A 26,603-nucleotide genomic window follows, 5' to 3' on the forward strand; every position below is an offset into this window, starting at 1 on the left:
TGCTGAAAACCCAGAAGTGAGTGCAGAGGCGTACGGAGCCACTTCACCGCCTGGAGCGTCAAACGCAGGGGCACCCCCCAGGGGCAGGGTGCTGCTCTGTAGCGTGCGTGCATGTGTAGTGACATAACAATGCACACGCGCTACTGAGAGCTGTCCGTAGCTGCTGGGTGCAAGCAGCCTGTCCGTGCGGCGGCTGCTCGCACGGCAACTCGCAGTGCTGCCAGGCGCGAGCAGCCACATGGACGGGCTGCTTCAGCCCGTTCGAGCGGCGGTTGCTCGCGCCCAGCATCCGGGGCAGACTGCGCAAGTGCGCACATGTGCAGTCTGTGCAGGATTCCGCACTTGTACAGTCCGTCCCGGATGCTGGGCGTGAGCAGCACCCTGTCCATGCAGCAACTTGTAAGGCTGCAGCACGCGAGCAGAGAGTTGATGTGCGAGCAGCCGCTGCACGGAAGTGGTGTGGGTGGCGGCTTGGGAGTCGTCGGGGGGTGCCGAGTGTCAACCCCCCCTCCAGGCTGGAACCGGCTGGAACGGGGGCCTGCCACTCTCAACACCCCTACCTTCCTACGCCACTGAGTGTTCAAGTATTTGAATGTTTTTCAGAAGCCGAACGTCTGATGCGGCTTCTTTACATGCTTCTTTACGGATGGACAGGGCAGCCCCACAAGCTGCTGCTCACTCGCCGGCTGGCCGCGGAAGCAGCAGTGCCGGCCCGGATGCACTACGCATGCCCGGAAATTCTTGGCATGCGCAGTGCATACAACATGCGTCGTGACACCCCATTGCCAGGGGGGTGCCTCCACTCCTCCGCCCCGGGTAGTGAAGAGGCTTCCTCCGCCACTGCACCCGGGGTCCTTTATGTTCACAGTGCATAAACATAATCACTGTAAGCATATGCAAGAAGCCCTGGCAGATATGGGTGACCCGGTGCAGCTAAGTCAACTTTAATAACTTTATGAGTTATCCTCTGTTCCTTCTGAAGCCTTACAGATTTGATTAGGTGCATGCGTGTATGAATTTGGAAAGGGATGTTGGAGGAAAAGTTCTGTGAGGAAGAGAAACAGAAGCGGTTGCTCTCTCCACCCCTCGTTCTGGCTGAGTTTCTGCGTTTGCCATTCTTCTGACAGGCAGAAACTCAGTTAAGTGGAGACGATGTGATTCATTGAACTGAATGTGCTTTGCTAACTTAGATCCAGGGCCATCTTAAAGGGATCGGCCGCCATGGCACGACGATCCCTCGGCGCCCCCCGGTGGGCCGCCTCTCCGCCCACCTCCCTCCTGCGCTGGCCCCCCCTCGGGATGGGGGGTGGGTGAGCGGGGGATGAGGGGCGTGGCGCTGGAGCGGCGCGGGGCTTTGCGCGCCCTTCCCAACGCTCCAGCTGGGGCTCCGGAGGGCAGGCGGCTTGCAGCTTGCCCGCCGGCGCGCGAGCACCCGCCCTGCCGCCCATGGGGGCGGGTGCGGGTTGGGGAGGGGGCGCCCAGTATGCCGGCGGGCTCGCGGGGGCGCCCCTGGGGGGCCTGGCGCCCTGGTGCGCCGCGCCTCCCGCCCCTATGACGAAACGGCCCTGCTTAGATCCATAAATTTTGTTGGGTCTGCTCTGTGAGTATGACCAGCACTGGAAATAACCCATTGTAATGGATTGCTTTGAAGTCATTTCTGCAATAGGTACAGCCATTTTTAATCCCCACCCCACCCCACCCCACCCCACCCCACCTCCCCATTCCTGTCCCTTATTATGTGGCAACCCTGCTCTGAATACCTCTGAATACCGGCTGCCAGGAATTGCTGGAGGGGAGAGTTGCATTCTGATCCTGGTTCATCCCATATATTCTGTGGGTTTTCCACAATGGGCACCTGGTTGGCCATGGTGAGAAGAGGGTGCTGGACTAGATGGGCCATTGTCCCAATCCATCTTGTTCTCGTGTGTATCGTGTTTGCAGCTATAGAAGAAAACCTTTTGATCATCCTTTCCGCTGTGGTAAACATCTCTCTGCCCTTTGTCACATTAGACCTGAGGTGTGAAACATGTAAGCCAGAAACCAATGGGGGGGGGGGAATATCTAGCAAAAATTGTTCTGACAGCATTTTCTCCACTTCCGCTGTTGTCTGCTAACACGCATGGTGATCGCTCAGAAAGTTGCTGCTAGGGAACCTCTATTATTCATTATTATTGAAGGGGTGGTAAATATTGTCTCCTTGCTTTCAAGAATGAAGAATTGGAGGAGTCTCGTGCATGTAAATCTCTGTACCTACTATACCAAGTTAAAAAAGGGCTTCTTCTTGTTGTTGTTTTGCAAATGTATATTTCAACATTTTTTAAAATCTCATTATAAATCATTTCCCTGAAGTCCTTTACTTTCTTACATTCCCACCACATATGGTAAAAAGTACCTTCCCCCCCCCTTACATTTCCAACATTTGTTATTTGTTTTGTACATTTTATCTAATTTCACTGGTGTTATAGACCATCTGTGCATCATTTTCAAGAATTGGAGGAGTCTCAAACCTTTGCCATGGTTTATTTATCAGTTGCATTCATGTTTCCCCTTTTCCTCCAAGTTCCCTCCAGGTGTTGTTGGACTCCAGCTGCCACCGCCACCGCCTCCCACCTATTGGACCAACCAATTGGCTCAAACCACCAAACACTGCGAAATGTCACCATCTCATACAGTAACAAATGTGAGCAAGTTTTAAATCCAATGTGGTATTCCTTTTCAGTATGCATGATTTTAAAAGGCAATCTGGAGATTCGCAATGGGGGAAGCTTTGTTGTTCCTTGCCATATGGGGGGAAGAGAGTCTCTCTTTAATGCAGAAGAAGAGTTTGGATTTGATATCCCGCTTTATCACTACCCAAAGGAGTCTTAAAGTGGCTCACATTCTCCTTTCCCTTCCTCCCTGTGAGGTGAGTGGGGCTGAGAGACTTCAGGGAAGTGTGACTAGTCCAAGGTCACCCAGCAGCTGCATGTGGAGGAGCGGAGACGCAAACCTAGTTCACCAGATTACGAGTCTACCGCTCTTAACCACTGCAGGCAGAGTGGCTGAGAGCAACCCTTCTAATCATTTGCAAACCGGCAGACAGGGCGGGGTGTCCTTTCCTGCGAACCACACCAGGGGTCGCCAAACATTTTTGGGCATTGGGTGGATTTGAAATTTTGTGGCTTCCAGTCACAAAATGGCTGCTGTGGACAAGAATTTTAATAGCACAAAAATGGAAACAAGAAGAATTACGAAGAAAGGAAGAATGGTTAATGGAGTTGGTGGAGTATGCGGAACTGGCTAAGATGACGGGAAGAATCCGAGAAAAATGTAATGGAAATTACTATTGTATTATTGTAAAATGAATAAAAATGATTTGGCAAAAAAAATTGGCTGCCGTGGGATATGGGACATGGCACAAAATGGTTGTCACGGGTAATAAGGTCCATTAGCCACCTCCTCCAATGGAAAGAAAAGCACGTACTTCAGCCGCCACCACGATGCTCTCAGAGGAAAGCTCTTTGCGCATCTCCTCTGCCTGGAATGGAAGGGGGGGAGACGGGGGGGGTCCGATCTCAAACGTGGCAGAGTTGTGGTAAGAGAGTCTGAGCCACTGCAAGCCGGAAGAGCAAACAGTCCCTCGCATACCGTGGCTTTTTAGAAAAGGAGACACTTATCAAAACCTATTGCAGAGGCCGCCATAGCAATGACTGGTGGGCACCGTGGGCTCCACATTAGCAGTCCGTGGTTCTATGCCGACACAACACTGGTCTCAAACTTTCCTTTCCAGAACGTTCAGCAAGATGATGGTGGCAACCTGGAGGGCCAGCCCCACGACCATGGTGGTCCTCACCCAGGAGAAGCAGCTACATTCATCTGCAGGGGGGCGGAGAGGAGAAGGAGGAGGGAAGAGATCTTTCAGAATGGAGAACGGTGGACATTCAGACCTTTGCCCATCCACCCACCCACCACCCCAACTGTTATCCATAGTCTCTCACCCAATCGCTGCTTAATTCTGTTAACTTTGATTTACTTGTCACAATTTGACATACTGCCGGCAGGGGAAAAATTAGCTCCCACTGAAATGCTGCTGTTTGCCCAAGCATTTAAAACTATGGCCCATTGCTCATCCTACTCAGAGTAGATCCATTGAAGTTAACATCCATGACTGATTTGGACTTATTCCTTTCAGTGAGTCTACTCTGTCTAGAACTTAGTTAGAGACAACCAATGCTATTTTTACTGTTGTTGTTGTGTTATCAATCATCTTGTAAACCACTGTTTCAATGAAATTTACACCTAAGATAATTAAAAACAGAACAAACACAAGATACCAGGCAAGCACGTTCAACTGTACACTTTTCAGTGCCTGGGGGAAACATTTTCCTTTAGATAAGTTTGCCCAGAAAACTGGTGCAAGTCTTAGTCTGTTGTTATCTTAACTTTTCAAAAGTCTTAAATTGTTGTTATTTTTTCTTATTGATAATTTGTTTTATCTTTTTTATAAACCACTTTGAGTTTTTTCCCCTTACAATCAAGCATTGTATACCTTTTATAAAAAATAAATTAATGTGTTTTGTTTTTCTTATTGCTTTCTATTTTTTCCTCATTGCTTTCTAAACCACTGTCTCAAGGAGACTTACACATCAGATGATTAAAAAGCATTAAAAAACACGTAATCAGCAAATGCGCTAAAAACAAGACTAAAGCCCTAACAAATATTGTATTTTTCCGTGTATAAGACTATGTTTTCCCCATTATTATTTTTTAACTTTAAAATTGGGGGTCATCTTATACACGGACAAAATTTCTTAATTTTGGGCTCAAAAAATAGGGGTCGTTTTATACATGGGGGCATCTGATATGCAGAAAAATACGGTAAATGCTAATAGCAAAGGTTCATTTATTCAGCTGGGAAAGCCTTCAGCTCCCAAAATAATGACCTTTTTAGCGCTTGCTTCGTGAAACCTCACACTTCTCCTGTTTCACTTCTCCCTTAAGAGTTCATCTTTTAGTTTTCACTTTTCAGCACAGCAATAAATTCCTCTCCCCCGCATACCATTTTTAAAAATAAAAAGGCTTATTAATATCACCTAACAATTCAAACCAAATTTGAGAGGCTCCCTCTTTTCGTCTTGGCCCCTAAAAGCTTGTCCCCAGTCCCTACACACACACACACACACCATTTTCATGTTAATTCCCTCCCCTTCCTTTCCTAAGAAAGAGTTTGATGACCAGTTGGGGTGGGGGGGGGGGAGTCATCCAATTAGAAATGGGAAGCTGGAATAATGATAGGACTCAGTATCCCGGCTGGATGTCTGACCTGAAGCAAGAAGTCATCCTTACACAGACCCAGCTAGTGGGAGAGTCGGCTTAGCATCAAAAGGGGAGGCTCGGCTTAGCACAGATTTCATTTTTTAAGGCTAAAAGAATTCAGTTATTTTAAATGGGAAAAGGCAACCAATAACCTTGAATGTAACTTTCAGCTTTCAGCTCAGCTTAAAACCAGATTTTAAAATCTGTCACTTACATTCTTGTAAAATTGTGCTTATAGCATGGTCTTCAAAACCTGATTGATATATATATATATATATATATATAATATATATATATATAGACGCACCCTATTTTTTAATATAATGCTTTTTATTCAGTTTTACACTGTACATTTAAATGCAAACATTAGATGTGATCATCAACATTTAGGATTCCCTGAATTCTTAGACTTCCCTCCACCCTTCCATGGTTTCCATTTTCAATCTTTTTCAACTGCATCATATATTTCTCTACTTTTCTCAAAATAATCCATTTTACCTTCATTTTTAGTACATTACAAGCATTACTCAAATCCTGCCAACGTTTTTAGTTGTTTACAGTGTTCCGTTAAGTAATCTGTAAATTTAGGATGCACCCTATTCTCTTGATTGCAATCAGGTTTAGCTGTTTTTAATAGTGTGCTTTTATCTGCATTATTAACAATAACGCAGTCCCACGGCTCTCAGAAGAAGCCCTATAAGGCACAGGGAATTAATTACATTGTACAATATACTGAATGTTTTCCAGTAAGATGCAGTTCCGCAGCTTAAAGGGTGGGTCCTGAGGCCACCCACTAAGCGTGTTTGCCAGGGTGTTTTGGGGTGCCGGGCTATGGAGAAATATCTGGGATACCTTAATTTTGGTGCTTGTCTGACCCACTAAGATAAAAAACTAAGAGGATTATATTTAACCCGGTCAATTGAACACCTTATACTCCTAACTTTAAGGTGTTCATATTTAGCTGTATTCAGCTGAGTTCTACTCAGAGGATGCCCATTGAAATGATGGAGCCTAAGATGGAGCAAGCTGGTTTTCTGCTTCTCCAGAGGGGAAGACCGGAATCAGACTCAAATTACAAGAAAGGAGATTCTGATTAAACATTACGAAGAACTTTCTGATGGTAAGAGCCATTCAGCAGTGGAACAGGCTCCCTTGGTGGGTGGAGGAGCCTCCTTCATTGGAGGTTTTGAAACAGAGGTCGGAGGAACATCTGTCAGGGGTTTGTTAGTTGTGATTCTTGCATTGCAGGAGGCCAGACTAGATAGCTCTTGGTGCCCCTTCCAACTCTGCAATTCTATGATTCTGTGATAAACAAGATAAGCAACCAGAAGATAGGGAGTCCTTGGGAGTCCCTCCCAACTTTATTATTCTGTTAGTCATGTCCATTGACTTCAGTGGGTTTACTCTGAGTAGGACCATTCTGGAACGACACCTAGAATCATTATTGTATTTCATAGAATCATGGAATTGTAGAATTGGGATGTACCCCAAGGGACAACTAGTCCAAATAAATGCTATTGATTAGATGTTTGCTCCATAAAGTGTCTCTAAGCAACTTACAGAAAAAATATTAAAGCATAACATAAAGTTTTAAAAGTTTTCGTTTTTTTAATTACAATAACAATCCAGAGAAGAGACCCTCTAAAACAGCGACAGGGTCATGCTAGACTTTGACTGACCTCGAGCTTCATCCTGACAGATGTTGAAGACATCAAACGAGATGTTCTTCTGATCAACTGAATTGCTGACCAGGCAGGTGAAAGTGGAATTTGACGTGTTTGGCCGCCATGACAGGTGAAGGTCCTTGTCGCCGTTGGTGAGGCGATACCAGTCTAAAGCTTCTGAGGTCCTGAGTGGGTTTCCGTTTTCCCAGGAAAAATGCAAATCTGACATTCCAGACGTCCGACAATGCAGCGTCACGTTACATTGATTGGCGGAGCTGGAAATGATCTGGTGATTTATTTGTGGTGGCGGCACGGGCTCTGTTGGATAGAAACGATAAATGTTTGCGCTCTGTGGCTACACAAAAAGATAGATGGCCACCCTAGCTCCTCACTTGGTTGTGAGATAGGCAAAGAAGATAGAGTCCCTTACCGTGGACCACGAGGTTGAAGGAGTACTCCACAATCGCTGAGGAAGCAAACCTCACACGGACGTCCATCACTCCAGAGTCCGCCATCGTCAGGTCTTTCATCTTCAGCGTGGTCCCCTCAACCATTTCTACCCGTGGTCCAAAACTGTCGTTTGGATGTGGTCTCCTCAGCTCCCCCTGGGCAAACTCAGCAACCAGGAGGGGCTGACCCCCTGTGGGGGTGAATTTCCATTCAACCTCGTCCACCTTTTTCAGGGGGGGTATATTTAGGGGAAACAAGACTGACCCACCGAGAATCCCATGCAGCTGGTTGGGGGGATCTTGCGCAGGAAAATGAGCAGCACCTGAAGTCAATAAGAAATGAAAGCAAATTACTGCTAAAATAGTAATAATAACTAATAGTATCAGTAATTACTAGTAATAATTACTATTAATAGTAATAATTACTACTCGTAGTAATAATTAATAGGGATAATGGATGCCAACAGTAATTAACAACAGTAATTAACTATAGGGAGAGAAAACGTACGTCCCCACTGTAATAACAACAATGGTAATTTTGTTATTTATAATAATTATTTATATGCTTCCCATCTGACTAGATAGCCCAGCCACTCTGGGCGACTCCCAACAAAATATTCAAAGCACAATAAAACATCAAACATTAAAAGCTATAGATACTATAGGCTGTTTTTCGTTTTGTCTTTAAGAAAACAGCTTTAAATATTGAGTTGCTGTTTTTACTATCTTTGTTTTAATAAACCCTTTTGTATATTGTTTTAACTCTATTAGAGTTCAATTGCTTTTTAACGATTCTCTTTTATATGCCTTTAGCTTTTCCCATCTTATCCGTGTCCTTTTGATTTGCCTAAGCCCTGCAGTTCTGCTTCCCTGCAATGGAAAGCGAAAATCCTTCTCTTAAAATCTGAAGACGTCAAAACCTTCTTGGAACTTATGGCTGTTCGCTTTCCTTGGAACAAGGGAATGATTCCCATTTCACAAAGTTGCTGCTGCTGCTGCTGTTTGGGGGTGGGGGGAGATCTTGAATTTCAGGAGAATGGCTGCCAGCTGGACAAGCGGAGCTCCCATAATTTCCTTGGTCTCAGTGGTCTACATGGTTTCCCTCCTCCCCATTTTAACTTCACAACTACCCCCCGAGGAAGGCTAGGCTGAAAGATGGCGACTGGCCCCAATGTCACAACTGGGGAGCTTCATGGCCAAGTGGGGATCCAAACTGTGGTCTCTCCCAGGTTCCAGTCCAACCATCTAACCACCCCTGGCTCTTTCCATTGGGATGCATCACTGGAGATGAGGAGCACCCTTGACTGTGTTGGGTCCTGAGAACATCAGAAGGGTCTTTCCGCAGCAGCTGGATAAGGCCCAGGGGGGGCCTATCTAGCCCAGTCAATAGCAGTCAACCAGATGACCTAAAGGAAACCTGCAGGCAAGCAGGACCTGAGTGCCACAAACAGGATTCTCTCCCCACTTGGGATCCAGAAACCAGCCTCTGTCTTGCTAGGCACTGGGCTGGCCATGAGATTCCTGTCTCCCTCTTCTCCACTGCTCACCTGGGAATTGGAGAATGACGAGCAGAAGCAGGAGCTGGGTGCTCTGGGTTTCCATCCTTGCCTCTGCCTCCTCCGTTCTCTGCCACCTTCCTCCCCCAGTGCTGAAACGGGGTCTTGTGTGTGGTCTTCCTTCTCTGCACAAGTCTTCAGCCCCTCCTGCCTTGCCTTCAACCAACCACAAGTTTCCTCTTCAGCTCCCGTGCTTGACACTTAAGTCTCACTTCCCTGCCAGAAGCAGCCGTCGAGCGAGGCCCTCTCACCCCAGTCCTGAGAAGCGTTGGCCCTGGGTTTCTTGGTAGCAGATCAAAGAAGATAAGAGATGACATGACGGTCGCACGACCCAGCAGAAGGGATGGCAGCAGGTGAACCCAAACTCACTTCTGAGAATTTTTGCATGGTCAATATATGTGGGTGGGTGGGTGTGTTTATTAGGGGAAAGGGTGCAGAAGAATGCATATATCCAGGGAATCAATATACTAAAGCACATGCTCTTTGGGGAAATTTGCTTGCAAAAAAGGGCAAAATCGGGCAAAATGGAACCAAGCTTTTGTGGGATAAAGGCACACTGAAATGAGCCAGTGTGGTGTAGTGGTTAGAGTGTTGGACTGGGACCTGGGAGATCAGGGTTTGAATCCCACTCGGCTATGGTGCTCACTGGGGTGACCTTGGGCCAGTCACTACCCCTCAGTCTGACCTACCTCACAGGGTTGTTGTAGAGATTAAAGGAGCTGGGAGAGAACCATGTATACCAGCTTGAGCTCCTTGGAGAGAAAGGTGCAGTGAGGCAGCAAACGGGAGATTGGAACCGTACGAAACTGAGGGAGCTCAAAACTGGCAGATTGCTCCGTCAGAAGGGACCTGTCTGTTGATCACTTTATTGGAAATGTTTTTTGCTGCTGCTCTAAGGTTTTGGATACTTTCATGGAAGTATTTTTCTGACCAGTCGTGTATTTTAATTTATATATATATATTATATATATATATATATATATATATATATATATATATATATATATATATATATATAAGATTTTATTATTTTCCATATAAAAACAAAGAACAAAACAGAAATACATAATAAACAACAAACAATAAACAACAACAATAACAATAACAATATCAATAAACATAAGAAAAACACAAATGCATGACTAAACACACACCTATCTTAATCATCTTCTTAATTCTATCTTCATTTCAACCTTTTTGACTTCCCCCGTTCCCCCTCCTGCATTCATAATTATTATATAACTTGGGTAGCTTTGTATCTTTTTCCACAAATCATAATCTTGTCTCTCATTAAACTTTAAATTGATTAAACAAATATAGTTTCTCACTTAAACTCATTATCTTTGTATATTCTTACACAATCATAATATTACACATCATAATATTTATCTCTAAACTTCTGATACACTATTTTATCTAACATAAACATGCTAAAGCCGATTCTACTAGCTAACTCTGCTCAAATATTCAGTTTTACACATTTAACTAAATAATCCTTAAATTTCTTCCAATCCTGCGACACCTTCTCCTCCCCTGGTCTCGGATTCTCGTGGTCAGTTCGGCGAGTTCCATATAGTCCATTAACTTCATCTGCCATTCTTCCACTGTCGGAATCTCTTCGCCTTTCCAGTTTCTTGCCAATAAAATTCTAGCGGCTGTTGTGGCATACATGAAAAATACTCTATCCTGACTGGGAATCTCTTCATTGGTCATGCTCAAAAGGAATGCCTCTGGTTTCTTACTAAAGGTAATTTTCATTACCTTCTTCAGTATTTTAATTATATATTATCTGTCCCTTGTATTTACCAGAAAATGTAATGACCCTCCTCCTGTTTGCTGGAACAGGTCTTGATGAAGACCATGAAAATCTCTTTTGAGATAAGTGTGTTATTCGGGAACTAGAGATGTGGATATGGTCTTCCAAAAATGAAGGCCAGGTCCTCTTTGCTTCAAACTCATTTACAAAACAACAATGCAGTAGAAGGAGCAGACAACAGTTCTCAGGACTTCGGGGCTACATTATTCACTCACATAGGAAGCCCCTTTCTGCCTCTCTCCATGAAAGTTAGGAAAATCAAAGATTTGTTTGTTTGTTGCACTTGTATCTCACATTTTTCTTCAAGGATCCCAAGGTGGTATATGAGGGTCTGCCCTCCATTTTATCTTCACAACCCTGTGAGGTGGCCCAAGGTCACCCAGTAAGTTTCAGGACTGAGTGGGGATTTGAACCTGGGTCTCCCAGTAGGTCTGGAAGATGTACTGATACATTGTCCAGAACAAGTTTGAGAGCCAGAGGGTGATTACGATTACCTGATTTCTGACCAAGGCAGTATACTGCAGGTGGGGTTCAGAGGCTGGCCGGCCAGCTCCTTAACTGCCTTCTCCAGCTGAGCTGGTGGGCTGCCTTATTCCTCCCTAGGCCGGGCGCTGGCAACGGCGGGAGCAGTAGCTTCACCACGGTGCCTCGCAGTGCTGGGGCCAGCGCTCCTTCCTTTTCCCTCCGCATGCCAGGCGGCGGCAGGAGCAGTGGTGGTTTCAACCCAGCGCCTTGCGGTTTTCACTGTGGGCCGGGACCTCATTTGTGTGAACATTGCCATGCGTGTCCGACTTCGCAATCTCCTCTCCCTCTGTGCTCCCCGGGTGTGGGGCCGATACTAGGGCTGGGCGATGTACCTTGGCTGCTTCTCCCCATCCTGTTTCCTCCTTCCTCCTTATTTCAGACATCGTGATGTCTCACTCACTATAGTGCGATGTTTACCTGGCGATACGGTACGATGTTGAAAACCTGATATCGCCCAGCCCTATCTCCCACGTCCTAGTCCGACACTCCAACCACTACACCACACTGGCTCTCTATAGGTATGTGTTTCACTATACTTAAACCTCAGGTTTTCAATGGTTAGTTAGCTCACAACTGCAATGGGACCCCCTCTTTGCTCCTCAAGCGTCTCATGGGCCAACCCAACACTTTGCTGGACCAAGGAATGGGTGAGAGACTGGCACAGGAATCTGAAGTAGGGAGCTTAACTCTCAGAAGGCACAGGTCTTAATGTGCTCCTCTTGCTCCAAGATTTGGCATATCCCTCCCCTTTCCTAGTGGTTACTATTGCACATTGCTACGCTCCCTTTCTCTAAGACTTCTGGGTAGTTAGGGATCCTTAACTGTTTAGAATTAAGCTGTGTGAATGTTAATGGTAACGCCTGTTACCTCGCCGTCTGAAGCAGCACTCGTACACACCACCACTTTCATTTCTGTGTAGTAAACAACTCTTTTTGTAGAAAAGCTCTTTATTGGGTGTATGGATTAAAAGCAGCACACATTTTAAATGAACCCACACCCTGACTCCACACAAAAGGTTCCTTTCCCCTCAGACATGTTATGGTGAGCACATACACAGGCCGGACACCACATACACCTTGTAACAAATTCCTATACAGTTCTTAGGTAAAGGGTAAAGGGACCCCTGACCGCTAGGTCCAGTCGCGGACAACTCTGGGGTTGCGGTGCTCATCTCGCTTTACTGGCCAAGGGAGCCGGTGTACAGTTTCCAGGTCATGTGGCCAGCATGACTAAGCCGCTTCTGGCGAAACCAGAGCAGCGCACGGAAACACCGTTTACCTTCCTTCCGGAGGTGGTACCTATTTATCTACTTGCACTTTGACGTGCTTTCGAACTCCTAGGTTGGCAGGAGCTGGGACCGAGCCATGGGAGTTCACCCCGTCGCGGGGATTCAAACTGCCGACCTTCTGATCGGCAAGCCCTAGGCTCTGTGGTTTAACCCACAGCGCCACACGCGTCCCTCTAAAGTTCTTAGATCCCCCTTATTGGCTGTTACGTTGGTGTCCGATCTACTGACTTCCGCTCTTGCATTGCTTGCTTGTATTAAGACCATGCAAAGAGCCCTACAAGTGGATCAGGCCCAAGGGGGCCTGATAACTCTCCCCACTTCTGCTCCCCATCAGTCAGCATTATTATTCAGTGGCCTGGTGCCTCTGAAACTGGAGCCATTATGTAGCCATCATAATGACTTGATGGAATTGTCTTCAGAGAAGCTGTTGCCTTCTCACCATAACTGCACGGCCCATTTGATCATGCTGGTCTTCCCTCTCACCCACTGGGATCATGTTCTACATGGTTTGTGTAGAGAGCCCCCATGTGGAGACATCAGTTGACACAAGTCATTCATCATTATAAGACAGGAAGTGTCTTGTTGGACGTTACAGGAAAAATTCCCCAGCTCACTTGGATTGTCAAACAAAGACTCCAGCCAAGATTATAGAAGCAAAACTGCAGCCAGTAGGCCTGATCTTTGTCATTGCAACAAGACTTCAAACAAAGGGAGCCAGTGTGGTGTAGTGGTTGAGAGCGGTGGACTCGTAATCTGGGGAACCGGGTTCGCATCTCCGCTCCTCCACATGCAGCTGCTGGGTGACCTTGGGCTAGTCACACTTCTCTGGAGTCTCTCAGCCCCACTCACTTCACAGGGGGTTTGTTGTGGGGGGAAGGGAAAGGAGAATGTGAGCCGCTTTGAGACTCCTTCGGGTACTGATAAAGCGGGATATCAAATCCAGACTCTACCACATGGAAGAAGCAGAAGCCCTGAACAAAGGATGGCTTCCCTTTTATAAGTTTCCCAAATTACCCATAACACCCTTACTAAAGGATCATACATTTGTCATAACTATGTCATAAATTGGGTGGGGGGAATCTTCTGGCAGAAACCTGAGCTCCCCCTTCCAATCTTTAGGTGAAACAAAGGCAAGCATTTACATTTTCCTGTTTTCCCAGCCAAGTTAAGCACACCCTTTGTCTTGACTGAGACCCCAATCCACTAAGGCTGGTTTTGGGATTGTTCTTGGAATGACTACCTGTCTGGCACTCAGGTGCCAGGATGCCAGCGATTATCACCCGGGCAGTGGAGCCAATTATGGCTGCCCCTACCCATGTCCCAAACTCCTCCTCTGCTGGCCATTTTCCTTCTGAGTAGAACAATGTTAGAATGGCGTAAATCCGTCACTGGAGTGATTTTACATGAATTTCTAAAGTTTTTCTATAGATACATTTATCAGTGAATAATGTGCAGCGGAGGCTCTTTGTCTTTGCCTCGCAGTGTGGAGAGCAAGGTTTGCAGGGGGGGGTCTCTTACCCCCCTTCCAATTTCCCAGTAACATGGTTCCAGTTACAGGTGGTAGCCGGTTGGTCTGCCATAGTCGAAACAAAATAGGAAATTCTTCCAGTAGCACCTTAGAGACCAACTGAGTTTGTTCTTGGTATGAGCTTTCCGTGTGCATGCACACTTCTTCAGATACACTGAAACAGAAGTCACCAGATCCTTAAATATAGTGAGGGATGTGGGAGGGGTATTACTCAGAAGGGTGGTGGGAAATGGGGGATCAGCTGATAGGTGTGGAAAACCTGTTGACGACTCCTTAACGGACTGCAATTAGTCTTGCAGGGTGAGATGGCTAAAATAACAGGGGTAAGCTAAAGCGGCACCTAGTCCAGCCTCCTGTTCTCCCCTGCGCTACCTTCCAAAGATGTTTCCCCCCCCCCGGAACGTCTCTTTGGGGGGAAGTGAGGGTTGGTGCAGCTCAGTTGTGGTCAGAGAGAGAGCGGCACTTCTCTATTCTTGTCAACCTGCAGAGAGAGGCAGAAACAGAAATGTCAGAGGCTTCATCATGCAGGGCCAACCACCAGCTAAAAAACAGATGCTGAAGATCTGAGGCTACTGGAGCATACCAGGAATAAATCAAATCCTGTACACTACTGGATCATAGAATCACAGAATCGGTTGGAAGAGACCACAAGAGCCATCCAGTCCAACCCCCTGCCAAGCAGGAAACACCATCAAAGCATTCCTGACGGACGGCTGTCAAGCCTCCGCTTAAAGACCTCCAAAGAAGGAGACTCCACCACACTCCTGGGCAGCAAATCCCACTGTCCAACAGCTCTCACTGTCAGGAAGTTCTTCCTAATGTTTAAGTGGAATCTTCTTTCTTGTAGTTTGAATCCATTGCCCCGTGTCCGCTTCTCTGGAGCAGCAGAAAACAACCTTTCTCCCTCCTCTAGATGATCCTTTTATATATTTGAACATGGCTATAATGTCACCCCTCAACCTTCTCTTCTCCAGGCTAAACATACCCAGCTCCCTAAGCCGTTCCTCATAAGGCATCGTTTCCAGGCCTTGGACCATTTTGGTTGCCCTCCTCTGGACACGTTCCAGCTTGTCAGTATCCTTCTTGAACTGTGGTGCCCAGAACTGGACACAGTATTCCAGGTGAGGTCTGACCAGAGCAGAATACAGTGGTACTATTACTTCCCTTGATCTAGACGCTATACTCCTATTGATGCAGACCAGAATTGCATTGGCTTTTTTAGCTGCTGCATCACACTGTTGACTCATGTCAAGTTTGTGGTCTACCAAGACTCCTAGATCCTTTTCACATGTACTGCTCTCAAGCCAGGTGTCACCCATCCTGTATTTGTGCCTTTCATTTTTTTTGCCCAAGTGTAGTACTTTGCATTTCTCCCTGTTAAAATTCATCTTGTTTGCTTTGGCCCAGTTGTCTAATCTGTTAATGTCATTTTGAAGTGTGATCCTGTCCTCTGGGGTATTAGCCACCCCTCCCAATTTGGTGTCATCTGCAAACCTGATCAGGATGCCCTCAAGCCCATCATCCAAGTCATTGATGAAGATGTTGAATAAGACTGGGCCCAAGACAGAACCCTGTGGCACCCCCACTGGATCGACAGGCATCTTGCTTTCACTTTGGGTTCGTCCATACTTCTGCTTGTGCATAAGAACATAGTAGCATAAGAAAGCCCAGCTGCTGGATCAGGCCAAAGGGGGCCCACCTAATCCAGCATCTTGTTCTTACAGGGGCCAATGAGATGCCTGTGATGTGGGAAACAAGCAAGCAGGAACTGACCACAAGAGCAACTCTCCCCTCCAGCGGTTTCCTGCAGCTCACATTCAGAAGCCTAGCTGCCCCAACGGCACAAATGTGCTATTCCATAAGGTTAACAAGCACTGATCTCTCAGGGTAGCCAGGGAAAGAAGAATGCAGAATTTGCCAACCCAACTCCAGCTGACATGTACTAGAGAGTAACAAAAGATGCTTCCTACCTTCGTGGTCTGTTTTGTTGATTTTCCTATACAGGAAGACCCCCAAGCACACAAACAAGATGACTGCTATGACTGGAAATGAGATGTGGTGATGCTGAATAAGCCAGAGGATGAACCAGAATGCCCACTTGCCTGAAAAAAAGCAATAATTGTCTTTTCAGGGTGATTGTAACAAGGGACCCAACAATACATGCCCCCATGGTGCTCTCTCTCCCCCCCCCTCTCTCCTCTGTCTCTCCTCTCTCTCTCTTATCTCTGTCTCTCTGTCTGTCTGTCTGTCTGTCTCTCTCTCTCTCTCTGTCTCTCTATCTGTCTCTGTCTCTCTATCTGTATCTCCTCTCTCCCTCTCTCATCCCTCCCTGTGAGAAAGAGAAGTGGAATGCTGGTTTTGACTTCTAAAGACCTAGATCCAAGTTACACAAAACATTGTATCTCCCTTTACGGAGCTGGCCGGGTGCTAAGGCCCTCAGATGAGCCCCTCCTCTCAGTCCCATCAGCATCAGAGTTGGTGGTGACCCATGAAGAGGTTCGACTGGCTCCCTCTCTAGTATCCTTAGTCTGCCGGCAGACGAAGACCTTCCTGTTCAGATGGGCCTTTGGAAACTATGCCACAGGCACTGCTTGACTACTGGGCTGGTATCAGGGGAAACTGCAGTTTTAATTGCTCAGGTCTTTTTTTTAAATGTTATTTATACTTTTCAGATTTATACATTTCACTGATTTTACAATTGTTCTGATCCTCCCACAACAGTAAATTGATGTCTCTTTTTAATGTTTCTTATATGGTTTTATTGCTGTAAACTGCTTTGATATGTTTTTTTTATGGCCCAGCAGTATACAAATATTTTGATAAATAAAATAAACTTGGAGAAAGGCAGGATACAAATGCATTCAATAAAGAAAGGCCAATGGAGGAAATGGGGAAACGGGCAAGGGGTCCCTTACCTTCAGCTGGGCAGAGGCTGAGGAGGTTGACGGAAATGTTCTTCTGATCCACCAGATTGCTCACCAGGCAGGTGATGTTAGCATCCGAGGCGTTGCGATGCCAGAACAGATGGAGATCTTCGCCATTGTCAGATAGTTGGTACCAGCCTGGGCTCTCGTCTAGGGCTCTGAGAGGATTCCCTCTTTTCCAGGAGACATGCAAGTCTCCCTGTCCTGATGCCTGGCACTGCAGGGTTACATTGCAGCCATCAGGCGTTCTGGAGATCAGTTCAGGGGTGATCTGCGGCTCCAGCACTGGCTCTGTCAGAAATGAATTGTAAAAATAAGGATAATTTTAATTTTATTGTTGTATGCCGCCCATTTGTGTATTTCTTTATCCCCTTGGCATCTGAAGGGAAGGTGTTCCACAGGGCGGGCGCCACCACAGAGAAGGCCCTCTGCCTGGTTCCCTGTACCCTCACTTCTCGCAGGGAGAGAACCACCAGAAGGCCCTCGGAGCTGGACCTCAGTGTTTTACTTGATGCCCCTGGGGTTTCACTGACTGGGGGGGTTGGGGTTGGGGGGTGTGTTGGCTCCTTCCTCATCACCATTTCCACATCCATCAGATGGGCTTGGTGAAAGAAGAACGTCAGTTGCTGGAAACCACAGGAGGGAAGAGCTGAGCCAGAGTTGTGCCCGGGTTCTGCTTGTGTGCTTCCCATGATGGGCACCTGGTCAACCACACTGAAGACAGGAGGCTGAACTAGATAGGTCCCCTTTGGCCTGATCCAGCAGGTCCTTCCTATGTTCTTATGCATGTACAGTGAGGCATTCTGCAGCCTAGGGGCCACCACCAAGAAGGCCCTCTCCCCACCCCACCGCGGGCCACCCTCCCCAAACTTCTGAGGATGGCAGGACTACCAAGAGGGTCCCCTCTGTCGATCTCAACACCTGAAAGAGTCTGTAAGGAAGGAGGTGGTCTTTCATCTAAGCAGGTGAACGTGAACTGGATTGAACTTCTCCCACATCCTTACAGTGTGAGGTGCTGAAACAAGTACGTACCATAGACAGCGAGGCCGAACGTGTGTGTTTCTGTCACTCCTGTGGAAAACGTCACATGAGCCTTGTAGACCCCACTGTCCTTCAACACCAAGTTGCTTATCTTCAGCGTGGAGCCATCAGCTGTATCCAGACGCTGCCCAAAACTGTCGCTCGTATTCCACCGCACCCATTTCCCATCGCTGAATCGTCCGAGGTCGTTTGCCTCACCTTTTCGAGGGTGGAATATCCATTTAACGATGGACACGGTATTGGCTGAGGTTATATGTACAGGAAGCAAGGCGGAGTCTCCCACGATCTTGTTCAGCTGAGTCGTAGGAGTCTTCAGTACCGGGCTGCTTACAAGGCCTAGGTGTTTTGGGGGGAGGGAAAAATAAGAAAGAGGAGAAAGGGAGAAAGTGAAGGGGGGGAGTGCCAAATATTGATGCTTCTCTTTATATCAGATAGAGCAGCATATCATAATACTGTTGCATGTTTGCCTGATGGTGTGAATGACTCCTTGAGTCCTTTCCAATTCTTGGGTCCTGTACACAGTGTGAGTTAGAATGCAGTAGAGGTTGGTACACAATATACAGATGGCAGATTGGGAGAGGTTATGGAAAATAGATTTGAAATTTACGGCTGAAAGAGAATTATATGAAAATGATGTATCGGTGGTATTTGACTCCTACTAAGTTAGCAAAAATGTATAGAACAAGAACCAATATCTGCTGGAAGTGTAAAGAAAGGAAGGCACTTTTATCATATGTGCTGGGTGTGCAAGATAACAGAAACTTTCTGGGAGATGATATAATGAAATGAAAAAAAAATGTTTAAAGTAACGTTTGCTTTAAAAAGAAAACCGAGAAGCTTTTCTATTAGGAATTACATGTACTGAGATCCCAAAGAACCAGAAAAGGTTTTTATGTATGCGACAATAGCCGCATGGACGTTACTAGTCCCGAGATGGAAGGAAGAAGCGAGCGGCGACGACAGGGAAGAATGGCAAACCAAGTTGATGGACTGTGCTGAAAGGGCGAAATTAACTGGGAAGCTCAGAAACCAAAAAGACAATAACTTTAAAAAAGAATGGGGGGGGGGAAATATAATATATCTACGAGACCATTGTAAACAGATGAAAACATTAGCAGTATTTTAAGCACACATGTAAAGTAACAAAAATTATGGATTTAGAGGGACAAAATATTTGGATAATGAATTGATATGCAGATATAAATAGGGCCCAGTAGGGCCCATGGAGGGGGTGGGGGGAAGTTGTGAGATTCAGAGTAATCTCTGTACAGCAGTATCTCAGTTTATGAACTTAATCCATTCCGGAAGTCGGTTCTTAAAACTGAAACCGTCCCTTCAACCGAGGCACGCTTTCCCTAACGAGGCCTCCCACCTCCGGTGCCCTTCCACCGTTCGGATTCCGTTCTTAGACCGAGGTAAGGTTCTCAAACCGGGACACTACTTCCGGTTTTGCAGCGTTCTTAAACCAAATCATTCTAAACCAGACTGTTCTTAAACCGAGGTAGCACTGTATATGGATTTAGAAATGATTTTGTTACATGTTTATTTTTTTTAAATCAAATAAAAATTATTTCAAAATAAACAAAGAATTGAATAGAGGTTTCAGTTGCTAAATTAGGGACAAGTTTCTTTGTAAGAGAATGACCTAAACTGGCCCCATACGTGTCCCCATCAGCATCGCCAGGTTGTGAGAGCACAACTAAGTGATGGGACCTCCAGGCTAATGGACAGCCATCCAACCTCTGTTTCAAAACCTTCAAGGAAGGAGAGTCCACACCTTCTGAGGCTCTTACCATCAAAAGGTTCTCCCTAATGTTTCTCCCTAATGTTTTGCAGTCTCCCATGGACTGCAAGGAGATCAAACTTATCCATCCTTAAAGAAATCAGCTCTGAGTGCTCACTGGAAGGACAGATCCCGAAATTGAGGCTCCAGTACTTTGGCCACCTCATGAGAAGAGAAGACTCCCTGGAAAAGACCCTGATGTTGGGAAAGATGGAGGGCACAAGGAGAAGGGGACGACAGAGGACGAGATGGTTGGACAGTGTTCTCAAAGCGACTGGCATGAGTTTGGCCAAACTGCAGGAGGCAGTGGAGGATAGAGGGGGCCTGGCGTGCTCTGGTCCATGGGTCACGAAGAGGCGGACACGACTGAACAACAATGTTTAATTCGAATGTCCTTTCTTGCCATTTGAATCTGTTGTTTGAATCCACCCTCCAGAGCAACGGAAGAGAAGCTTTCTCCACTTTCCATATTGTTCCCTTTTGTGGAATGCTAATGGTTTAATTATTCCAGAGCTGCCCTGAGTTACATCAAAGCACAGGAAGTGCAAGACAGAAATCTTTGCATAATTCTTTCTGATTTGTTTGCACGTCATTAAATTTCTGGGCAGAAGCTCCTTCCTGTTACTGAGCTAGCACTTTCCCTGGCCTCATCAGCCGTAATACAGCCATCCCACTTCCTTTCATGACAAACCTCACTCCCTGACCCCTTCAACAAGCTAAGAAAGCTAGCAAGATTTGCAGCAACTACCAAGGAAGGAGCAGGTGAAAGTGCCCAAGAGAAGACAGGCCATGGAGATTTCGCCGGCACATTTGGCAGCCATGACTGTGCATGTGCTGCAAAGCAAAACACAAAACTTTGAGCTCAGGGCTGTGTTTAAACAAATCGCGAAAGTGGCACACAAAGTCAACAAGAAAGCAGGCAAAGTGAAAGCAGGGCTCAGATTGGTCATCTGGGATCAGCTGATTAGTCAGTAAAAGTGAGTCAAGTTTCGTTGCTGAACTTCTGGGAGTTGAGCAGTTTGTTTGTACTGTATCTTCTTTCCAGGACAGAAAGAACTTCTGTTTCACTGTATCTGAAGAAGTGTGCATGCACAGGAAAGCTCATACCAAGAACAAACTCAGTTGGTCTCTAAGGTGCTACTGGAAAGAATTTTCTATTTTGTTTCTTTCCAGGAGCCTTAGATGCAACCTGAAACCTGCATTCAATCTTAACTGCTCTTTCGGAAACTGCCATCGCTCAGTTAGCAGAGCATTTGCCGGAGAGCTGCTGCAGTCAGTGCGGGCAATACTGGGCTAGGCAGACCAATCGCCTAAGAACATAACAAGCACATAAGCAGGCTTGGGAGGGTGGCGGGACCGAGAGAAGGGCCTCCCCTGAAGATCTCAGAACCAAGGCATGTTCATATGAGGGAAGAGAGCTTAGACCAGTGATGGCCAAACTCGGCCCTCCAGCTGTTTTGGGACTATAATTCCCATCATCCTGACCGCTGGTCCTGTTAGCTAGGGATGATGGGAGTTGTAGTCCAAAAACAGCTGGAGGGCCGAGATCAAGCAGGACCGGAGGCAGAATGCAACAGTAGCTTGTTTTTTCTCTCTCCCCCCCACCCCCACTTTTTAAATTCTCTCGGCATATAACAGCACACAGATACATAGCAGAATCATAGCATCTTGGAAGGGACCCCGAGTGATCTAGTCCACCCCTGCAATGCAGGAATCTCAGCTAAAGCATCCAGGACAGAGGGCCACCCTAACCCAGAAGCTGTTTATTTTTTAAAATTATTTTTATTATTTTTAGTTTTTTTATTTATACTTTTCAAATTTCATTAGTTTTACAATCCATTTATCATTTCTAAATTTGACTTCCTTCCCCCTCTTTCTGTGGTTCCTTACATTTATTTTTGATATCTTCTGCATATCAAAATTCATTTAACTTTCTCCTTTAATTATCCATTGTAAATATATTCTCTTATAAAACTGCAGGTTATTACAATAATCCTGCTAATGCTGTTATCTGTTTACAATTTATCTGTAAATATTCAATAAACCATGTCCATTCTTTTATTAATTTTTTTAAATCTTGATTTCTTATTGGTTTCGCCATTTCTGCATATTCCATAAGTTTTGTATCCATTCTTCCTTTGCTGGACTTTGCTTCTTTCCATTTTGGGGGCAAGTAACATTCTTGCTGCTGTGGTAGCATACATAAATAAATTACTATACAATTTAGGTAGCTCTGTCCCTATAATTCCCAAAAGAAAGCTTCTGGGGTTGTTGTTTTTAATAAAAAGTTATTTTGAACATTCTTTTCAATTCATTATATATCATTTCCCAGTACAGGGACCCAGAAGCTGCTGTTTAAGCAATACATACAAAATAACAAGTTGTTATCCCAGACTACTTTGTATAGAAGGTGATAAACAGCTGGCATTAACCCCCAGGTGAAGTCCCCCCGTACCCCGGGGCAGCCCCTGAGGGAAATAACGACTCATGACAACGTTCTATGGGATTAAATTGGCCACAACTTTATTAATATTCAGATGTAGGGAGACCTTGGCTCAGGCATTGGGCGTTTATCCTTCCCTGCCCCCCAGCCGGGGTTCTGGGTAACTTCAGGGTTATCCAGCATGTGTGGGGAGTGGGCTAGTCTGGAGAACATATGTTCAAGCAGATAGCCTACCCCCCCCCCCGTTCGCCGCCGCTGGAAGGGGAGGGCAGTGATGCATAGCTGTCAAGTTTCGGATTTGAAAATAAGGGATCAGCAGTCTCACCTATCCCGGGGACAGTCACATGTCAGTGGTGGGCGGAGCCAGAAGCAAAAGTGGGCAGAGCAGCAATGTAAACTCCAATCGGGCTCGGGCTCGGAGCGGAGCAAAGAGGAGGCAGCCATGTGCTCCGTGCAATGGAGCCCCACCGTCTTCTTGTCTGATCCCATCAAAACAGGACAGGAAGCAGCAGCTGCTCAAAGGCAGCCAGGCTCCGCCCGCCAGCTAACCCTCTTGGCCGGCTGAGGGGCTTGGCGGCAACGGATAGAGGCTGATGCAGGGGGAGGAATACACCCCCTGTAAGCACGGGAAACGGCTCCCACTTGCTTTGAGGGCTGAGGCTTTTCTCTCCAAGTAGGCGAGGTCTTCCCACCCAGTCCCTGGCCAGCAGGGGAGGAGCTGCTTCCATTAAAAACGGAAAATTTAAGGGAAATAAAAAATAAGGGAGAGCAGCGGGAAACTGCTTGAAATAAGGGAGAATCCCGGGGAAAACAGGATACTTGACAGCACTGCAGTGACGACCCTGGGCGTATGGTCAATGCCTCCCCCTGAGACCCCTTTAACGGGAACCCTGTTATTGCTGCCGCAATGGGGAGGGGGTCACCGCCCCACGCCCCCCCATCTTGTAAATGACTAAAGGATTCTGTCCAAGGCCTGCAACCCCCAAAGTTGTGACGAATTGCTACGGGAAAGGCGAAACCTGCCAATGCAGGGAAAGTCCTTTCCGGCCTTTCAACAGCGACCTTGTCATAGCAGCGCCTGCGTGCCTGTGTGGCTGTGGAAAAAAGGTGGTTAAACCTGCAAAGTAAACGTCAATTGAGGGAGTGGAGGGTGGGGAAGCTCTGAATCCAACGGCCGCTTCCCAGGTATGACTCAAGTTCTATTGTGTGCACTGTATAATCCCCCTTCTACCTGGCCAATCCCCCCGGCAACACCTCCCCAGCCGGGATTGGGTGGCTGCTAGAGTAGGTGGAGTCCACAGGTATCCCAACCTGGGAAGGCGGTGCCAGGACCAACTGCCAGGGAGCTGCCACTGTGATTCAACAGGCCTCCCCGCGACCTCGCAACATGCGCACCCCCAGGGGCGTCGCCGGGGGGGGGCGGAGGGGACAGGGGCCCCGGGCAGCGCCCCTGCTGGGGGTGCACATCGGGGGCGGCCCCGCCCACTGGCTTTTTTTTACTTGTTTTAATTTTTTTTTTAAAAAAAAAAATCTTTTTAGGCTGTTTTCGGCACTGCCTGGGTGGAGCCGCAGGGGCGGCCAGCGGGAGGGGTGTCACACCCCCCTTCGCTGGCCGCCCCTGTGGCTCCGCCCCAGCAGCAACCAAAAATAGCCCCCCCCTTCCAGCGGTGCAGCTCGGCATGGAGGCAAGGGGCAGGCCAGCGAGGTGGGGTGCCATCCCCTCCTCGCTGGCCCACCCCTTGCCTCTTTGCCAAGCTCTGCTGCTGGCTGGCTTGCGGAGCCGGGGCATGGAGAGGGGCGGGCCAGCGAGGAGGGACACCCCTCCTCGCTGGCCGTCCCTCTCCCTGCCCTGACTTGCGCTCCGCCAAGGGAGCCCGGGCGGTGGATTCGGGGAGTCTTTGCAGCCCACAGAGACTCCCAAATCCGCCTCCTGGCCCCCCTTCGTGCAGCGGCTGCTCACGCAGGCACGAGCAGCCGCGGCACAAAGGGTGCCACTGCCGGGCAGAGGCTTCGGGAGTCTCCCGAATCCACCGCCCAGCACCCCCATGGCGTGGCGTCGCGTGCGTCATGACGTCATGACGCACACACGCACCGCGATGCCCCGCCCCCAGGGGTGACTTTTGGCTTCCCGCCCCCGGCAGCCAAGGGGCTAGAACGCCTCTGCGCACCCCATTGATGTGGGAACGCAAATTCCCAGCAGTGCCGTTATTCAGAGGCACGACTATGTAACCACGGAGAAAGTCCTTCCTTTGGCCTGTCCCCCCTCTGCCGGCGGAAGGAGAGTCGCTGGTGCTAACCTCTGCCTCGTCTCCTCTGAATGAAGCTTCCTTCCCACACATACGCAGGCAGGCCGGGCGCAATAGGAGGGGAGTTTCACAGCAGAAGTTCAAAGGGAAACTGCAACCCCAGATCACTGAATAGTCACAGAGAGCAAACCATGCCTTGGTGTGTTTCTCAGACGTGGTTCCAGTGACACCCAGCTATTGCCCACTTTTTCACATACACAGGGAAACCTTTAATGAAATCGCCTCTGGCACATTCAAAGGACAGCTGTGCTTCAGTTTGCATACTGATTCAGGTAGCCTTTTCTTTGAAAAGAAAAAACAGAAAAGCCACCAGCCGGCTGGATGTAAACAATCGTGGCTCCTGAGATGCACACCTGAATCAACTCCAAACTTTGTGGAGAGAACTAGTCCATTGGCAGGAAGGGCTGCTGGTTCTACTGGCATTCTCCATTCTGGGATGTGGGTGGCTCACTAAACCACTGAGCCTCTTGGGCTTGCCAATCAGAAGGTTGGCGGTTCGAATCCCCGTGACGGGGTGAGCTCCCGTTGCTCTGTCCCAGCTTCTGCCAACCTAGCAGTTCGAAAGCACGTCGAAGTGCAAGTAGATAAATAGGTACTGCTGCAGTGGGAAGGTAAACGGCATTTCCGTGCGCTGCTCTGGTTTCCGTCATGGTGTTCCGTTGCACCAGCAGCGGTTTAGTCCTGCTGGCCACATGACCTGAAAGCTGTCTGTGGACAACGCCGGCTCCCTTGGCCTGAAAGCGAGATGAGCACCGCAACCCCATAGTCACCTTTGACTGGACTTAACCATCCAGTGGTCCTTTACCTTTTACCATCTCCACTCTGATCCACCTGCAAGGACAGAGAGAAACAGAACAAGCTGTGCAGGAGCTGAGCCACTCCAGTATGCAGAACCAGTTATGCATGAACTGAGCGGCTGAAGAACGAAGGACCGGCTATGCAGGGCCTGACGGATCCAGAATGCAGGCCCAGCAGCAGCTTAGGAAAGATTCAGCTGATCCAAGGCCACCTGAACAAGCCTAGCATAAAATCGAACCCTGGACAGTGTGCTCTGCTACTGGATCATGAACATCTTCCTTCCACTTTATCTGTCCTACATTTCTTTTTCTAAAGTTTCTGGCAATCATGCCCCACTCATCCAAAAATAGTAAAGTCTGGCCCATAAGGGAAAAAATCCAAAGGGCAATAACTTTATTAGGCCAACCAAACAAACCACCTCTCTGTGTGTGTCTCTTTCCTGGCCTCTGAGGCAGGTGGTGCATATTTATACACACAGATTTGTGTAGTGTTCATACCGGATAAATAAGGAATAAATAAATTGCCTAAGAACATTGTGAAAGTCGAGCGGGACATTCCGATACCCATATATGCGGTTGTGCTTGAGTGCAAAGCTCCTTGCTGGTTTGGTGGCAAAATATGATTTTCTTATTTATCCTACATGACCTGAATCTGGCTGTATTAATTGGCTGTGTCTTAAAACTCCATGCTGGCTAGCAAGGGGGTCACGTCTCTCTTTTCCAATTTGGTTGCTGTTTAGTCACAAGCACATGGCAAAAGGATGTGTTCTTTGATAACCTCAGAGCATCTGTCCACTCTTGTCTCTTTGAAGTATATCTGCTAAGTTCCTGGAGGCCTGAGCAAATGTCAATATGGCCAGGATGCTTGTTTCTTCACTTCCTCCTATCATATTGTTCTTTCTTCTACCTGATCTTGGAATGCTAATTACCTGTAGCTAGGAAGTTAGTTACTAGATCAAACCAGTTCTGCTAAGTTCAAAGATTCTTTGTTCTCCTCATGGCACATGGCCTGTGGGGGGAGTTTGCTCTGGACACTGTGATTGGCTGATTTGAATCTTGGAAGGCGGGTTTTTGTGTTCAATAAAAGTTCCTGGATGAGAGCAGGGGAAGCTCTTTCTTTCCCCCATTCTCTCAGACAGGTTGTGCTGGTCAACGTCCTTTGTCTACCTTTCCTTTGAACTCACGCAT

At 47.3% G+C, this 26,603-nt stretch overlaps 1 protein-coding gene across 1 annotated transcript; it reads right to left on the reverse strand.

Moving 5' to 3' along the window:
- Positions 1-140: 140 nt before the first annotated feature.
- LOC117061495 (hemicentin-2-like) lies at positions 141-26,603 on the reverse strand. Its single transcript, XM_033174331.1, has 9 exons — positions 26,583-26,603; positions 25,431-25,449; positions 18,078-18,422; positions 16,975-17,336; positions 7,390-7,633; positions 6,975-7,277; positions 3,758-3,855; positions 3,464-3,517; positions 141-299 (listed from the first exon to the last, which is right to left on the reverse strand). The coding sequence occupies exons 1-9, from the start codon at positions 26,601-26,603 to the stop codon at positions 141-143; spliced, it is 1,605 nt and encodes a 534-aa protein (XP_033030222.1).

This window comes from Lacerta agilis, chromosome 17, assembly GCF_009819535.1.
Source record: "Lacerta agilis isolate rLacAgi1 chromosome 17, rLacAgi1.pri, whole genome shotgun sequence".
Taxonomy (NCBI): Eukaryota; Metazoa; Chordata; class Lepidosauria; order Squamata; family Lacertidae; genus Lacerta; species Lacerta agilis.

Bases quoted from the DNA above. Each gene is read 5' to 3' on its own strand.
- LOC117061495 (XM_033174331.1), bottom strand. From the start codon at position 26,603: ATGCGTGAGTTCAAAGGAAAG. The intron at 17,337-18,077 runs GTACGTACTTGT...CATTTCTGACAG, and splicing joins GTTCGGCCTCGCTGTCTATG to AGCCAGTGCTGGAGCCGCAG. The intron at 3,518-3,757 runs GTTTGAGACCAG...CTTCCATTCCAG, and splicing joins TGAACGTTCTGGAAAGGAAA to GCAGAGGAGATGCGCAAAGA.